This window comes from Hyalella azteca, unplaced genomic scaffold (assembly GCF_000764305.2).
Source record: "Hyalella azteca isolate HAZT.00-mixed unplaced genomic scaffold, Hazt_2.0.2 contig7545, whole genome shotgun sequence".
Lineage (NCBI taxonomy): Eukaryota > Metazoa > Arthropoda > Malacostraca > Amphipoda > Hyalellidae > Hyalella > Hyalella azteca.
In genome coordinates, this window is record NW_025937668.1 from 77,163 (window position 1) to 93,035 (window position 15,873).

General features: G+C 38.6%; 1 protein-coding gene across 2 annotated transcripts; it reads right to left on the minus strand.

The window, feature by feature from the left end:
* Positions 1 to 2,881: 2,881 nt before the first annotated feature.
* Positions 2,882 to 10,618, minus strand: LOC108666287. Of its 2 annotated transcripts, XM_018153124.2 has the most exons (6): positions 10,595 to 10,618; positions 7,482 to 7,580; positions 6,478 to 6,628; positions 6,113 to 6,219; positions 5,390 to 5,514; positions 2,882 to 4,508 (listed from the first exon to the last, which is right to left on the minus strand). In XM_018153124.2, the coding sequence occupies exons 2-6, from the start codon at positions 7,521 to 7,523 to the stop codon at positions 4,394 to 4,396; spliced, it is 540 nt and encodes a 179-aa protein (XP_018008613.1). In that variant the 5' UTR covers positions 7,524 to 7,580; positions 10,595 to 10,618; the 3' UTR covers positions 2,882 to 4,393. The 2 variants fall into 2 exon arrangements, with proteins under 2 accessions (XP_018008613.1, XP_047737246.1); XM_047881290.1 differs by lacking the exon at positions 10,595 to 10,618 and having other exon boundaries at positions 7,482 to 7,620.
* Between the last annotated feature and the right edge of the window lie 5,255 nt (positions 10,619 to 15,873).

Genomic DNA, 15,873 nt, shown 5'->3' on the forward strand with positions numbered 1-15,873 from the left:
TGATTAACGTAGTAAGTACAGATAAAGTCTCCGTACAAAGGTTTGGAACAAAAATTTGTATTAATTTCTTTTCATTTTTTAAATAAATACTCTGATACCATTCATCGCAATAAATTATTTTGACATGAATTTGGATTGGATTTGGATTTGGGGTGTGGTGACTCTGAAGGGAAGAACGACATTTCAGAGTCAGGCCTTTGCAACGGCCATCAGCCACGCATCACATTTTCATTTGTTAGTAGAAAGGAGGAAGAAAGGGAAACTATAAGAGCAAGGAGGGTGTGAAAGTTCGTGTTAGGGTAAGATGAGAGCTAGGTGAAAGGGAATACAGAGGAAATTCATATGGTTTATTATTGCTATATCTCAGCTTTTGCCCTATGTAACTTTACAATTGCGTTAGTTATGTGGCCTCTAACGCCCTAAGTGATTATCTGCGTTATATTGGGTTATTATGGTTGTTTATTCTATCTTTATTATACTGCTGCTCTCAACTGTCCCCCGGCCTCCACTCTTGCCAGCCTCCTCTTCTCCCTCACTCTCCATGCACTCTCCAGAAAACGCTTTCCAATCTCAGTCATAGCGGCTGTCTCCCCCGTTGACAAGCCCACTATCATTGCCATCCATTCATCTCCTGTTCTCTCATATACCACTCCGTCACCCTCACCTCTCTCATCCAGTATCACTCTCATCATTTCCAGTCTCTCCCGCTCATATGCGTCACACTCCATCATCAGGTGCTCCACAGTTTCCCTCTCGCCTCTGTCACACATGAAACATATATCTTCTCTTCTCTCATTCCACCGGTAAGTCCGCGCATTCACGCTCAAAGCATTTGCTCTCACACAGAACATTAGATCTCCACCTCTACTTCCATCATATATGTACTCATACCTTGGCGCCTCTTTTATCCTGTACAACTTCAGGCTGTCCTTTCTTTCCATTCCTTGCTTCCACACTCTCAGACCCCACAGCTTCACTCTCTTTTCTATTTCCTTCTTCCATTCTTTGACGTCCCATTCGATCCCTGATGCACCCTGTACTGTTATCATCCAATCCTCTCTTGGTCTATTATTTCCAGGGCAAGCCCGTGTTTCATGTAATCCACACTTTCGTACTATTGCATGACACTTACGTTCCCATTTGCTCACTCTCAAATTCCACAGGTACACCTTACGTGCCCAGCGTGCATCATCCATTCTTTCCAGCCGTACTTTATACCTCAATGTTGCTTTCATTCTTCTCTCTCTAAAAGTGCTCCATCCCATATCTCCTCTCAGAGCCTCCACTGCAGTCCATCTGGGGGCTCCAAGGGCCAGTCTAGCTATCCTATTCTGTACAGCCTCCAATTTATCCAGTTCCCCATCATTCCATGCAATAACGTCCATTCCGTACATGATCCCAGGTACCGCAACGCTTTTCCATACTTCTCTTAGAACATCATATTTACTTGCTCTCACATTTGCTGCACTGCCCAGAATTCCTAACCACTGGTTTGCTTTACTAAGGCTCAGCGCCTTGGTTCTCTCACATCCTCTTTGGTCAACACTCATTCCCAAGTATCTGTACTCATTTGTCTTCCCAATCACATTTCCTCCCAGCTGCCACACTCTGTCCACATCATCAGCTGCTCCATTCACAACTAGCACTTGACTCTTCACTGGGCTAAAGCGCACATTGAAGTCCTTGCCATATTCAGTTATGCAGTCAAGCATACTCTGCAGTTCAACCCCATTTTCACTCATTATTACTGCATCATCAGCATACAATAGCATTTTTAGTCTTTCATCTCCAACACACACTCCCACATCCATTCTTCTCAGTCTAGCAGCCATCTCTTCAGTGTACAGGCTGAAGAGAAGATGCCGGGATCATCAAAACCAAACCAAAACCATATCGTACATATGATAATCGTGTCAGAAATTCAAAATTCTTGACGATAACGAAGCGGAATTATAGCAGAATTATAGGTACTTAAACCCGGGATAGAATTAGGGAGAGTATTAGCTGCAAGTATTTTACACTTTTAATTTTGCTGGGTGAAATCTTATGCACGAGGAAAGTATTTGCTTAGCAGTATTTTTACATCCGCAAGTTCCAGTGCATCGGTAGGGGCTGCCGAGGGAGGTTAGAGTACGATGGAACATGGAACGTGCCAGTAATGGAGAGTTTGAAGAGGCTTTTGATAAAGCAGTTGGTGACATTGATACAACTCTACCTGGGAAACGGGAAAAATCATATCGGTCATCGTAGAGTGTGGGTGAGAGACCTAATAACGTCTTGTTCAAGTTTCAAAACCCTGCTTTCTCAGTTTTAGTTGGAATATTCATCGTGATGTACATTCCACAGTAGATGGTACGTTTAGAATATATATAGGAGCAGTTGGACATCACCTGAACACTGCCTAACGGCCTTAGAACGGTCGTCGTCGCTGGGACCAGACATAGTTCATAACATTAGAAGCACCTGCCCCGAGCAGAATACAGCGAGCAGAATACAGAGAGGGGCAGATGCGCACACTACTGTTGCTGCAGCCCAACAGGTGCCACTTCACGGCTCATCAACATTAACTGCTACACGCGTAATTGCAGCAGCTTCTTGCATCTGAATCATAAATCAGTACAGAATATTAAGCGTGAATTCTTGTAGCAAACACTCACACTAATACTAGCTTCGTGTATAAGCACCGTTATTGAGCATTGTGACCACTTTTACAACTCAAACTACTTAAATAATCTTCACGCAGTAATAACTTCCATATTAAATCACTATTTTCAAATGATTATCAACTAGTGCCATAAATTAAGTTTATTACAGGAATGAGCCAGCGCACTGGAACACAATCAACTAGCAATTCATTTTCAGGGATAATAAAACCAGTCCCGAGAATAATGGTGTAACGTATCACGCTAAAATAAACTATCTTTAGACAGTTATCGCCTGATACAGGAAATCTCCATACATTTGAAAGATATTTCAATAAAAATAATTTTCATATGTATTTCACAAAAGCGCGTAGTTATTGCACCAAGAAAGGCAGGTATATCTCGAAATAAGCGCAAAATGGGTGATGAATTTGATGAATAAGTGAAATCTGTGCGTTCAGACACTTAAGCTGATTGATTGGTGCTTCAATTTGATTATGTGATGAACTCGCGATAAAGAAACAACCTACGGTAAATATAACAAGGAGTAAGAGTATCTGGTGTCACTCATTCGAATAGCAAGATCAATCTCGAGCTAAACTTTCAGTACAACTTACCGGTGGCAAATCTATCATAGTGATAAAATAAGTTTTAACTTCATTAACACTATTAAATCATCGATTACACGTACCTTAGTATGAAATGAATAATGAAACAATATCAGAATAATCCTAACATCACGACAGACATTTAAATAAGTAAATATTCTGCTGAAACAACAATATAACACAATTAAAAAATAATCCCGTAGGTACAGTAATATAACGTACACTTGTATTTGGTCCACGATTCGGTGTTAAGTATGCCACAACTCCACAGAAGTGACGAGCTCCCCATGAAGCGCCTAGTAGCAGCACGTGCATGAGAGACGAATCAGTCCCTCAAAATGCAGAGGTGCAAATTATACTCAATCTGGAACAGTCTGACAAAATAAACGCAAATCTTGGACTCCTTTCGAGAAACTTCTTGAAAATTTACCGTAATTCAGAGATGAAACTAATCAAGAGATAAAATGTCAGGGTATTGGGAATAAATGGATTTTGATATCCGACTTGAAATTCTAAGTCTAGTCCACATGTATCAAGCCCGCATATTTTTTCTAACAACGGTATACAAGATTTATTCACGTGAAATATAAGTAAGGATGACTTTATAACGTTTATATAATCGTGAATTCCATTTACGGATCCCAGCCGTCAGGGAGCCCCCAGCCCTAACTTTAATGGAGATTTGCCTATAGATTCAAAACATTTTCATGATATAGTCTCATGAGATTCTCAAGGTACAGAAGGTTATTCTTGCGTAGCATGAAATTTATCGTCATACAACTCGCGGATTTATGAGAAATCGCCATACAAAAATGACAGTTCGTTTCTTTCCATATAAAATAAATTTATACTATGACAGCGATTACTTTTAGTTCCATACCAAATGTTCGGAACGGAAAGGCGAGACGGAACTCTGAGAGTTCCTTTAGTATTTGTACTGATTCATTCCATAAAAAAATTTGTGGTTAAAAACCCTTCAATGATAGATACTCAGGAGCCATGCTATCACGACTATACTAATATTGATTCTACCAAACGAGTACTCGCTTCTTGGACATAATTTTCTCTATAGGAATTGCCTTTTATAACCCAACAGGTACTAATGGACCAACCATTTATTGACCACTGGCAAGAGGCACGTCGTTAGCTCGCATAAAGCTTCATTTGGTTGACCAAGTCGTCCATGGAAGTATCACCGAACTTTTCTCTCTGCGCCTGCATGAGTCGATGTATGGTGGCAAGCTGCTCGTTCTTCACTCTATGTAACAAATTAGTGATAACACTTAGCATTTTAGAAATGTTACTGTTCACACAATAATTGATAGCAAGTAATGTTACTATTTACACAATAATTGATAGCAAGTAATGTTACTATTTACACAATAATTGATAGCAAGTAATGTTACTATTTACACAATGATGGATAGCAAGTAATGTTACTATTTACACAATGATGGATAGCAAGTAATGTTACTATTTACACAATGATGGATAGCAAGTAATGTTACTGTTTACACAATGATGGATAGCAAGTAATCTGAACTCTCACAAACTATGAGTCACAAATACTCGGTAGAGATATTTATTTGTTGCAGTAAAGGTACGAGTATTAATCATACATCAGTCACCATAAGCATTTCTCTATATATGACGAGGGTTTGTATTTTAAAGCCTGTTTGAGTGCGTACGTATACACGATACTGTTTGAATATTACCTGGTATACTGAAATTGTATTCTTAGTTGTTAAATCATGAGGCATTTTAAGACAAGGAAACAAAAAATGATGTAGTTGAGATGTGATTCTTCATTTGATGCGTTAAATTTTATTGAAAAATAATATAAAATATATTTTAATATAAAGTGGGGCAAAATGGGTGTTTCACGTTGGTAGGAAAAATGCAATCTTTCAATAAGTTTCGTTGGTTTTTAAATGTATAATTCTTATACAGATTTGATTTTATGCAGAATGACTGAATTCAGGATGAAAGGATGCAGGATAACGCCGGTTCAACTTGCTTGAACATGATCAACGTAAAGCTTTAAAAGAATATCATTACCAATTACCATATAAAGAATGTTCTATACATCTCAATACAAGCATGGCCACGTAGAAGTTACACAATAATCTTGCAACTTACTCTTTTTCCATGTGCTGGTCGTAGGAAGAGAGTTCAGGTTGTGGGTTACAGGTTCGCCGTCGCACGTTTTCACCAGCAAAAATGAAACCATCATCTTCAGCTTTGAGAGAGTCAGCTTCACCAATCTGTGAAATGAACGTGAGGAAGAGAAAATACATTTGTTAGTTTGTAAGGTTACCACCAAGATAAGTGATTTCAGTGAAATTGAACAACTTTTCAAGAAATAATCCTGTCTCCAAAATAACCTGCATCCCAACGATGCCTCAAAGAGTTTATTGTGAAAGCAGAGATAATGTATCAATTCATGCTAAACTTCACATTTCATCAAACAATTTGCTTCATCCATATTCCAGGCAATATTTACCATTGGCCTAACAAGATAATTATTCTTATTATTCTCATAAATGCCATTTTTTCATTTATATAAATCAGTTTAGCTTAATTCTAGTCCCACATCAATAAAAAATAACAAAGCATACGCTTAACATAATGAGACAAAGACAAAATAAGATAAGAAGTAGCAACTATTTAATAAGCACAATCTTATCTTATGTTCATGACAGATAATTGTTTGCACAATCAACTAGTCAAAGTAATTTAATATATCCATGAATGTCTCATGAATGGGTGCATTTATAATTTTTCATACATAACCTCCAAAAACAAGAGCTGATCATTAATAAAAAAATTGGTCTCCCCTAAATACCATGGGATGCCACTCACTCTATCTGCTGATATTCCAGTGGACTCATCATTATTACTACCATCATTGCAGTCACTGCAATCCATCATCTCTTTTTTGGCAAGTCCACCTACACTATACTTCTTATCTGAAAAAAGAATACCAAATGGTAGAGCGTCATGCAATAACAATGAAATCATATAAGTAATTATGCTCATGTCTCTTATATATGTAACCTCAATTACAACTAACAACAACACTGACTAAAACTTTAAATGGCTTTGCAATAAAACCCAATTCAAGAGTGAAATTTAACACAGTAATTTCAAGTTGATGGCCAGCATGTCATTATTAACTAAGGAAAAGCAAGACAGACATGACGATTATTTCAGATATTGAAACTAACCCAGTAGGTTGTGATCAATCAAGTCATCATGGCATGGCTGCAGCACAGGCAGGTAATAAACTGCAGCTGCTGCAGCAAGTGATATGAGGAAAGCCACCATGAGTACCATTGAGGCGTTGCCATAGACCACCAGCCATGACTCATACCAAGCCTGCAAATATAAGACACAGTCAACTATATTCATCAATATATCAGGAGCATAACAGGAGCATAGCTCACGTTAAAAACACAAAAATAATAAGAAATCCTAAGCATGTAAAAAGTTTCAGCAAAATACCTAGTTTTGAGGTTCTAAATGCATAATACATATTTATTTCAGACATACTATCCCAACATTAAATTGAAAATTATATGTTATGCAAGGCCATCTAAAAACTAGAAAAAAATTATCAGAGATGTGGTATAATGATATTCACAGAAAAAACAGCATCATAGAATAGAATTGACACCAGAAAAAGAATTTAAACAATGCACTATTGACAGAAAAATATTTACAAATGACGTCAAAATAAGCTTTGAAATTTTCAAGGATAGGTACACAGGAGCAATTCAACCTCCAATATTCAATGAGATGATTAGTGAAGTTTATGTTGAGCATACAGAATAAACCGCCTAGCAGACTAAAAATAAATGCAAATTATCAAACAAATGATAAATATCTTTGTTTATCAGCAATGCTGAAGATACCATGAAGCTTTAAACTATTAAGCTCTTTATCTTAAATTAGCAAAGCTGATGCACCAATAATCAATGAAACCAAGTAGAATGAGCAGTAAAAAATCTGGCCTGGCTTCAGGCTGGGAATATCAATGGTATTGATTATTGGTGGCAGATTAATGAAATTGTCATAGACTCCTTGTATTGGCCAGGTTTTTTCATAATTCTTCCCATGAGAATGTGAAGGACAGGATTCAAAATTATGTCCTAAGGCTTCAGATGCTTTGGTTGCTACTTAATAAATTGATATGGATAATAAAGTGTATAATTTTAATAAATACACTGACCTCCCAAGTTTGAGAGTTGATGTAGCCAGCAGAGGATGCCATCTGAGAAGGTTCAGAATTTTCATCAACCTGAATTATTGATGGAAAGCATCATTTGCTCTGAAAATTATAATGAAAATAAAATAAGATAAATAACATACAGTAATAATAATCTGAAGTAGAATCATTTCCATTTCATTTTATTAATAATTATAATGCAAACCACTAACTAAAAGCTGATACCTACTCAATGACCCATTTAAACAGTTCTAAATTTTCAAGTTGGCATGATTGAATCCTTGGCAAACATAAAACTGATAGAAGTACATAGCTAGCAATCAGAGCTGATTTGGCAAGCATCCCTCAAGGCAAGCATCCCCATGCAAATCAGTGCTAATGTCTTTTTTATTTAGAGTCAACATTGTTATTGCAGACAAGAATCAGGCATTTACATATCAGTACCTATACATTTTTGAACATCAAATGTATTCACAGTAGATGTAGGAAATGCAGTAGTATAAATTTTTAACATCAAATGTATACAGCAATCCCTTGATTAGCACGGTTTTGAATACCGCGGTTTTGATTAACGCGGGAAAAAAATTTGCGACCTACCCTTAATCTACGTGGTGCCAGTTTTGATTAGCGCGAATTTTTTTCACAACGCATCATTTTCCTGCCTCTAGCCAGAGGTGTTACGTTCATAACAAAAGTGTTACTTTTTGCTTATTAGATCTTATGTTGTTACTTTTGTTACAACTTTTGAAAAATTCGCCAAATGTTACTTTATGAATTTCAGCCAATAATTCTTTAAATAAGGTCCTGTTCCGTAGGCACTCGTGCTGACTACAGAGTCGGTTTAACTGCGCCTTGTCTCGTTCATAACTCGAATGGTCGAGTTCGGCAACGTTCGCCGGTAGGTGCGCCATGCCGGTGCTCTAGTTACTCGTTAGCCTTCAACTGGTCAAGATCGCTGCCATATCTACTGCTCACTTTTATCAAACTACTTAATTTTCCTTGATAAATTACCGTCATAATTATGGACAAAAAGGGAACGCTTAAACGTAAAAATATCACTTTGGAGACTAAGCTTGAATGATGAATTGAACTAAGCAAAAAATGATGAATTTTAGTAGAAAAAAAAATTATTATGTAACTTTGCTATTTTTGAGGATTCATTATAATTATTCCCATATATTCTTAAGTTTGATTAGCGCAGTTTTGCTTAACACGGTTAAACTTGGGGATTTATTAACCGCGTTAATCAAGGGATTGCTGTACACAGTAGATTTAGGAAATGCACTCAAGTTATGAGCAAGTGCAATTGTGGAAGCAATAGCATCAACAACCTCACTTGGCAACAGCCTATGATGTACTGCAATGGCTCCAAGAGCTAACACTCAGCTCCAGTCAATCATGCCCATTCATGCGTTTTCATTACAAGCCTACCTCGAGTCTTTAGACAAGGTCAACATAGTGGGCAATATAGATTTGATGATTTGTTTATCTGAAAGCTTTTGGAAAAAAATTTGACCAAGGAAAACGTCCTGCCCAAACTGCACTGACAAGTGTAACCATTGCTTTCAAGAAAATATTTTATTTAGAAAAATTCCATAAAAACCTATAGGTACCTAACTTCCTGAGACAAGATTTTCAACAACTTTACAATCATGTGGCCTAATGTTGATGTTGTACCTTAGTTAACAATTAGATAATGATTAATTCATTAACAGAAATGTCCTCCTCAATATTGAGGTCTTCTGGGAAGTTCAAGTTCTCACTTGGTCATGATTCCATACAATTTTACCTCTTAGTATAACCCTTCCTAACCCTTAATTTCTTCATTAAAATACATTTTTGAGAACAATTTCAGAACAATAGTTTTAACCGATGATTTTTCAGAAAATTCAATCCAACTGTCCAACATGGGAGTGTTCTTGAATCCTGATCAAGGGTGGCATGGGTAAAATTGTACCATAGGCACTGATGGAATTATACTGCAGGTACAGGTGATTTTCTGATCCACAGGTGGCTTCTGCCATTTTGAACATAGGAATTAGGATTATGGTCACAAATATGCATTATGATTATGCAGTGCCTATCAAAGTCTGCAACTGAAAGGCAGTAATTTTACTATTATCCCTTTTGCCACATTGAAAATTAGAAAGTCATCTTTTATCATTTGATGCAACAATACAAAAGTTAGAGCAGTCAATTTATAGTTTAATCTTATAAAGCACAATAGTTATATTAACCCATTAGTCGATAAATTTCTAACATGTACAAAAAAAATTTGAAGTAATTTTTTTGTGTGGGACATGATTCTAATTAAATTAAGAATTGTTCCCTATTGTTAAAATTATTCATTGTATAAAATTTGAGAGACAGCATAAATGACCACATGTGCAACTGAAATAGATTACAATAGCTCAAGATAACACCTCCTGGCCTCCCCTTAATTGAAGCCAAGGCAAAGGTTGCACAGGTGACACTGACAGGCCACTGAAGTTGCTTCATTCCTAAATTATATAAAAGTAATAATATTACCTAGTGTAGTTAGGCAGAAGTTCTTCATTTATGCAGATTTGATTGAAGACCAGAGCATACTTTTTATTTAAGTTACATCAGTTTGAGTTTTGACCAGCAGGACCATGAGCCACCAACTCACATCAGTCACATGGCACATGCCATGTTATCAAAAAGGCATTAACAGAAATATTTATTCATTTTTTATTGGTTTCAAGACTTTGGTTATGAAGACGTCAAACTTACATGTCTGAACACATGAGATTTTTTGTTAGAGCTTTGTTTTATCTTGCTGTTTTTGCCTTGATTTAGATTTCTTTCATACTCAGACAAAATGTTGGGGCAACTGGGGTTGTTGTAAGAGAAAACAGAATTAGGCACTCATTATTTTTAAAGGGTGTACACCATGTTCAGCAGGTCTAAGCCTTAACTGAAAAATTGGGCTGAAGCCACCAGTAATTTCCTCATTTACTCAAGATTTAAACCAATACCATAAAATGGGGTAACTTTGACCACTTTTTTTTCAAAATGATGCCATTTTTTTACTAGATAAGTTAAACTTAAATTGAAACATGCAAAATACAGGTCTATACTCTAGCTTTACTCACCATAAATTGCTGGCTCCTGCCTCTCAATAGTTTTGATGTAATTTAAAAAAAAAGTGATGGTCTTTGTTACCCCAGCTCTTGGGGTTTCTTTGACAGGGTGGTAAAATCAATTTTATTTTTTGGTAAAATAACTCCAAATAACTCCAGGTTGTGGTGCATTGTACTTGTAGTAGAACTCTTCTAGTTACATATGCAAAAGACAAATTTTAGTAAAGTGTCATAGTTTGCAAATGTGGGGTGCCGCCCCCAAATGGGCGAAATGTGACCACCTAATGGCAGCCGTGACGGGGTAACATAGACCGGTTTGGAAATTAAGTTAAAATTACCATACATAAGACTCTGTAAGTCTGTAGAGTCTGAAACATGAAGAAAAAAACATTAATAGGTGTATCAAACTGTAATGAAGCCTCTATACTTCATTGGGGTTCGTTACACGGATACTTTCAAACATCTGCGAACAAAGCTAATTTTTATTGAACTAGAACAGAACAAACAGTAAATTACACAGTGATATAAATGAAGATACTGGACAAGCTAGATGCCATGCCCAATAAAACAAGTTACAATGGGTGTAACGAGGTTGTGGCACTTCCCAGCTCCTAAGAGCCCACTGGGAACTATCCAGAGAAGATCTTGGATCGTTCGGTCCCGAAGACAGCCCGCTCCAGACCCGCAACCCTACATTGAAGATAAATACCTACATTCAAACAGACTACTTACTTTGGCACATACATAACTGAATAAACAAAGTGTTATCATTTTATATCCAAATAGTATGACACAAGAATAGCAAATTTATTGTAACAATTAACTAGATCTAGTAAAGCAGCTCACCAATAGAGGCCGATTAAGTTCACTGGGAACACAGCAGAAAAGTGGCGCATTCAGTCAACTAGGCCTAGAATTGGGTTGTTCACGGGAGGACTGCTTCGCAACGACTGACCTAAGGCACAGTTTTGTATCTCGTGAGAATTATTACATGTTGTTGCCATATAAGATAAAACTTACAACCTTACACAAACATAAAATAGGCTATGTTATATAGGTACCTACAGTAATTTTAACTTAATTTCCAAGCCGGTCAATGTTACCCCATCACGGCTGCCATTAGGTGGTCAAAGTTGCCCCATTGGGGGGCGGCGCCCCCCATTTGCAAACTATGACACTTTCCTAAAATTTGTCTTTTGCATATGTAACTAAAAGAGTTCTTCTACAATGCATCAAAACCTGGAGTTATTTTACCAAAAAATAAAAAAAATTGGAGGGGGTACTCCAACAGGCATTAAATAATAGCTCTTTTTTGTGGGTCACATTTTAAATTTTTTAACCTATTAGATATGCAAACTTTTTAGATCTTTCTATTGAGTTATGTAGCCTCAGTATTAGGCCTTTGATGGCCATTGACAAAATTTTTCTATGTCAAATCGTTTTTGAGTTTTGGGGGTCTTTGTTAAAAAAACGAAAAGTGGTCAAACTTCAAAGTTACCCCGACCCCGCCGGTCAAAGTAACCCCATTTTACGGTATCTAATGTATGCTAATATAATCAAATGCTGGTATCCATGATACCATGAAACAGAGGCTAAATATGGCAAATGCCCTTTGAAAATAATCAGTGCCTAATTGTTTTTCCTCTTACAAACCCACCCTTTAGCAGGCTCCCCTCTGCCCTCTAGCAGGCTTACGCACCACGCACGGAAAGGAGGATGAAAGATATGCTGGTCTTGGGCAATGCTGGCCTCTGGCATGCATCCCGATAAATGTTATGATAGATAGTTGCCTCACACCGATATACCGCAAGTCCGCAACGCAAAAAAATAATTTTTTTTTAATTGCTTTAAGACTTCGGGTATGAACAGATCACACCTCCCAGCCTGAGCACAACTGGGTTTCCTTGTACTATATTGCCACTCTGATTTCAAAGTAGATCTCTAAGGCCTCTCACCAGCCGGTGGCTGTTGTATGGAAGGAAGTACAAAAGGATTAGACACTGGAAATTTTTCAAAGTTTGTTAGCCATGTTGCATCCCAACAGGTACTGTCCAAGGCGACGAATTACTGCAGTTCTTCTTTTTTGAGGGATATCTTCTCCACCAAGAGCTGAGATGAGGTTCCAGGGAATCAAAAGATTCTCCAGAGCTGAGCAAAACTCCCTCCTCTGATCAGTGAAGAGCGAGCAGTGCAAGATGAAGTGACTAATTGTGTCTTCCACATTACACTCAGGGCAGATACTGGAATTGGTTTGATTGAAACGGGCCAAGTGAGCCCTTACACCAGCATGACCGAGACGCAGACGGGCCACAGCACATTCAATCGAGCGAGGTAGTGGTCGATAATCCACATAAGTTACCATTCCTCCCAAGCTCAGCCTGAAGGTTCCTTTCCCCGAAGACTGCACCTCCCCTGACCACCAAAGTGCCCAATATTCCAAAAATTTTGACTTCAACAAGCAGAGTCGCTCTCCAAAACACAAACTGGATCTTGCAGAACAATCATTTGAGTGTGCAAGGTTTGCCATTCTGTCAGCCACCTCATTACCATGGATGTTGCTATGTCCACGAACCCAGCACATCAACACTTTATCGAGCCCCTTGGACTGCATAAGTTTTTGGATTTGAGTGACGATTGAGCAATAGGAGCCATCCGATGGAGAAGACAAAAGCTGCAGTGCTGCTTGCGAATCAGTCAGTATCAGAATGGGCTTGTTTTGCAGCAATACATTGGTTGTAGCAAGTTGCATGGCCTTGTATATTGCAAACAGCTCAGCCCCCAGCACAGTGTGTGCTGGATTCAACAGCCACCCAGTGGCCAAGCTGGTGGATGGTAGATAAAGGCCAGCAGCAACCGATGCTGTAGCCAAACGCGATCCATCAGTATAAATCTGTACATGCTGAGGATAATGTTGTCTGCAAAAGTCTCTAAAGCAGTTTTGAGTGATTTCAGGAGGCACACAGTTGACTGCAGAGTTTAGTAGGTCCACGCATATGCTGGAGGACAATTCAACATAAGGTGGGAATGTGTTCATCAATGGGGTTGGAACACGTTGCAGAGGTGGAAGATTTAGTTTCTGAAAGCTTTGACAAGCTCGTATAGTAAAAGGTGTGTCTGGAAGGATCTCCCGATCCAAGAATCCTAACATTGATGCCACTTGGTCTCCTACAGGCATATATGTGTACCTGAGGTCCCACTTCATGAATAGAAACAAAAATCTCAGTTGCAGAGGAGGAATAAAGCTTTCAACTTGCAAAGACAATGCAGGCATAGTGCGACGAGCGCCCAAAATGTATCTAAGTGCTGAGTTTTGTACCGTTTCCAGCTGATTTAAGAGTGACTTTGAGATGTTTCCCAAAATTGTGGAGCCATACTCCATCTTGCTTCGAATGAATGCAATACATATTCTGCGCAGCAGCTGTCGTGATGCTCCCCACTTCACTGAACTCAGCGCTCTAAGTACTTGTAATCTTTTTTGGCAAGATATGCGAGTCTGTCTAACATGCTCTTTAAAAGTGAGATTAGGGGAATCAAAATAAAATCCCAATTCTTTCTGATGTGCCACATGCCGAATATTTCTGTTAGAAACTCGAAGTGTTACAGCTGGAGCAGTACGGCGAGACGTGAAGACTTGGTATGAACACTTTAGTGGGTTAAGCTTGAACTGCCAGCGAGTGCACAACTCACCAATCTTGTCCAAATACCGCTGCATGCAGCAACGTGCCTCAAGTATGGATGGTTTATTCACAAATAGTGTTATATCATCTGCATAACCGACCAGCTTCACGTGAGGAGAGAGAGGGAGATCATGGACCATCACGTTAAAGAGCGTTGGTGAGAGCACAGCCCCCTGCGGTACACCAACTCTTACAGGCTTTGGTGCAGATTTGCTGACTCCAACCTGCACTTGCACAGTTCTATTTTGGAAGTAGCTGTAAAACCAGGCAAGCATCTGGTCTCCCACTCCAATACTATGCAACTTAAAGAGCAATCCCTCATGCCAAACACTATCAAAGGCTCCTTTGATATCTAGGTATACAATAAGACAGAACTCCCGAGAAACACGTGCTGCAGCAACAGCATTCTTAATCAAGTGTAGAGCATCTATTGTGCTTTTTCCTTTTCGAAAACCCAGCTGCAGTGAAGAGAAGACATTTTTCTTTTCCAATGTATACTGAAGACGACTCAGTACCATCCGCTCCATGATTTTTCCCATGCACGGCAGAAGTGTAATTGGTCGGTACCCGGACACTTGCTCCGGGGGTTTACCTGGTTTTGGAATAGGCACAACAATCCCATGCTTCCATGCATCAGGAACACATCCAGAGGTCCAGCTGGTGTTCAATAGGGAAAAAAGCTCTTGTTTGCATCGTAGTGTTGCCTTTGAAAAGAAAATGTTCATAATTAAGTCATGGCCAGGAGCAGTGTTCTTAAGCATTTTAAGTGCTTGAGTGAATTCACCAGCTGTGAAAGGAACACAGTCATAGTGTTTTAGCTTGGATATGCGTTTCACCACCTCTGTGATTGCTGCTGCAGGAGGAGGCATACCAGGAATAACTGGTAAAAAGTGGTCAGAAAATAATGTGGCTTTGGAAAGGTCATCATCATGAGCAACCCCAAATAAGGGATAAGAAGTGTAACTTATTGGCCTACCCTGAATACTATGAATTTTTCTCCAGGTCTCCTTGGTGGTAGTGGATGAGGAGATTTTTCCCACATATTGAATCCAGCTCTGACGTTGCTTCTGTAGTTTTAGGTTCCGAGCTACTGCCTCACAACGCTTGTATTCTATGAGGTTTGCAGGGGTGGGACTGCGCCACAATCTTCCTTTTGCTTGACGTCTTAAGGNACCTGTCTCTTATACACATCTAGATGTGTATAAGAGACAGGTATTAGGCCTTTAATGCCCATTGACAAAATTTTTCTATGTCAAATAGTTTTTGAGTTGTGGGGGTTTTTGTTAAAAAAACGAAAAGTGGTCTAAGTTACCCCGCCGGTCTAAGTTACCCCATTTTACGGTATTAATTTTAGCGGCTTGAAACTCAAGATTTGTAGCTCCTGGAAATGAAAGAAGATCAAAGTGCTGTTTTTGAATGTCCCTGCAGATCAAAATTGCCATCCCACCCCTTAACCCATTAATGCCGAGCGGTTCCATTTGGAACCAGCGGAAAAAAATAGATACATAATAAAATTGTTTGGTCAAATCAATATACTAGTGGATGCGTAGGTTTGATACACATCTTGTACGTGTTCTGGCAATGTTTGGTTCAGCTGCGCCGACTACTCTCTGC